Here is a 1886-nt window from a genome sequence, read left to right as displayed (position 1 = left end):
GCCAATCGTTTTTTTGATGTGGTAATTAATATTATTCAATTTTGTCAATCGTTTTTGAATGTGGTAATTAATATCAATATTCCATTTCGTCAACATATCTTGATAATACTGATATATTTGGAACCCCTAACTGACATTGTCCCTTGACCAGTTCTCAAAGTCGGATGTAGTTTTATACAAATATACAAAAATAGCATAAAATATCCTTTTTTATTGTGCAACTTGTGGAGAGCCCTATTATAATTTCAGGGTTACTTCATTGGTAGTTTTATAATTATTACCCCCAAAATATTTCATATCAATGAATAAATTTGCCTCATTCCCGTCCCTCAATACCTAATTGGAACCAAGGTTAATTAAACCTGCATGATATAAAAATTCTATAAAAGGTTAAAATTCTTCTTCTTCTTTGTCTGCATCTTTTCCCACTTTTATGTGGGGTTCATGTTTCTGACCAGCTTTCTCCATCTACCTCTGTCCCACACCTCATCACCGGCTAATCCCTTCGATCGAAGGTCATCCTTGATACAGTCCAACCACCTTCCCTTTGGTCTCCCTCTCCTTCTCGTTCCCTGTACCTCCATTTCCACCCCTCTCCTCCCAATATACTGTTCATCTCTTCTCATGACATGACCATACCACCTCAGTCTACTTTCTTGGATCTTATCTGATAGTTCTCTAACTCCTGTGGTACCCCTAATTACTTCATTCCGTATCTTATCTCTATAAAAGGTAAAAGTCAATTCATTTAATCATATTCATTATCATCAATGCCCAGGTCCCATAAAACCATCGGAAGTGGACCTCAGACTGGTGAATAAGACATGCTTCAAAATCTACTGCAAACTCTACGGGAACAAAGCCGACTCGACGGAACTCCTGAGTATCAAGACCAAACTGCAAGATTTCGAGAGCTCGAAGACGCAGGAAGATCCGGAAAACCAGACGCAGCGAGCAGTGGAGGACGTAGCACTGGATGGCAAGATAGCCAGCGGATTCGTCGATTGTACCGAGGGTGCCGAGACCCGCGAAAAATCAGACGACCTTCAGAGATGAGACTGATCTTGTACAATTATTCCAGAAAACGAACAGAAAGATCAGCTTCTTGAATTATAGAGTTGGGAGGGAAATGGGATATTTGGTGAAGAGTATCCTTGTCGAGATACTCCATTTGTTTTAGTTATATGTTGCAGAAAGCGAACAGAAACAGATCAGCTTCTTGAATTATAGAATTGAGAGGGAAAATGGGATATTTGGTGAAGAGTATCCTTGTCGAGATACTCCATTTGTTTTGGTTATATGTTGCAGAAAGCGAACAGAAAAAGATCAGCTTCTGGAATTATAGAGTTGGGAGGGAAATGGGATATTTGGTGAAGAGTGTCCTAGTCGAGATACTCCATTTGTTTTAGTTATATGTTGTCATTAATAGCTTATAGATATATATTTTACATACAGTAATTCTGCTTGTCTTCTCTTTCTATCTCAAAACGGCTGCTGCGCCCCAAAGCCTTCAGTTGTCCACCAGAAACAGAATTCATGTTTCAGTTAAAAAGACCCACAATGGGTTTAGGGGAGATCGAACTTGGGACCTTTCGTTGGTGAAGTGATTATGCAATTGCTAAAACCGAGAAAGAGAAAGAGTTGTTTTTTTTTTTTAAATAACAATCTACACACATATATGCATTTAGTTTATCAAAGGGAAAATATAGGTATGTTAGACTATTTTAGAAAGTCCTATACGAGGCAACCTAGTTTCAGGCACCGAAATTCGTTCAATTACTTCAAAGTTCCAGACGAAAAAATAATGTACTTACATGCACAGGGCTACTGAACTCTGTATATGACGGGTGATATCATGCTTTTGCTATATTGGCTCTCACGTTACA

General features: G+C 38.5%; 1 protein-coding gene across 2 annotated transcripts in view; it reads left to right on the top strand.

The window, feature by feature from the left end:
* Window positions 1-1665, top strand: part of LOC137654725 (sodium-coupled monocarboxylate transporter 1-like) — a 70425-nt gene extending 68760 nt beyond the window's left edge. For both annotated transcript variants that reach the window (XM_068388629.1, XM_068388628.1), the window contains exon 12: window positions 779-1665. In XM_068388629.1, the coding sequence (XP_068244730.1) occupies window positions 779-1056 (278 nt within the window). In that variant the 3' untranslated portion in view covers window positions 1057-1665. The remainder of the gene's footprint in view (window positions 1-778) is intronic.
* Window positions 1666-1886: the final 221 nt, after the last annotated feature.

The sequence above is a fragment of the Palaemon carinicauda genome, chromosome 15 (assembly GCF_036898095.1).
Source record: "Palaemon carinicauda isolate YSFRI2023 chromosome 15, ASM3689809v2, whole genome shotgun sequence".
NCBI lineage: Eukaryota > Metazoa > Arthropoda > Malacostraca > Decapoda > Palaemonidae > Palaemon > Palaemon carinicauda.
The sequence above is the reverse complement of the archived record's forward strand: the minus strand, read 5'-3'. Positions and strand labels throughout refer to the sequence as shown.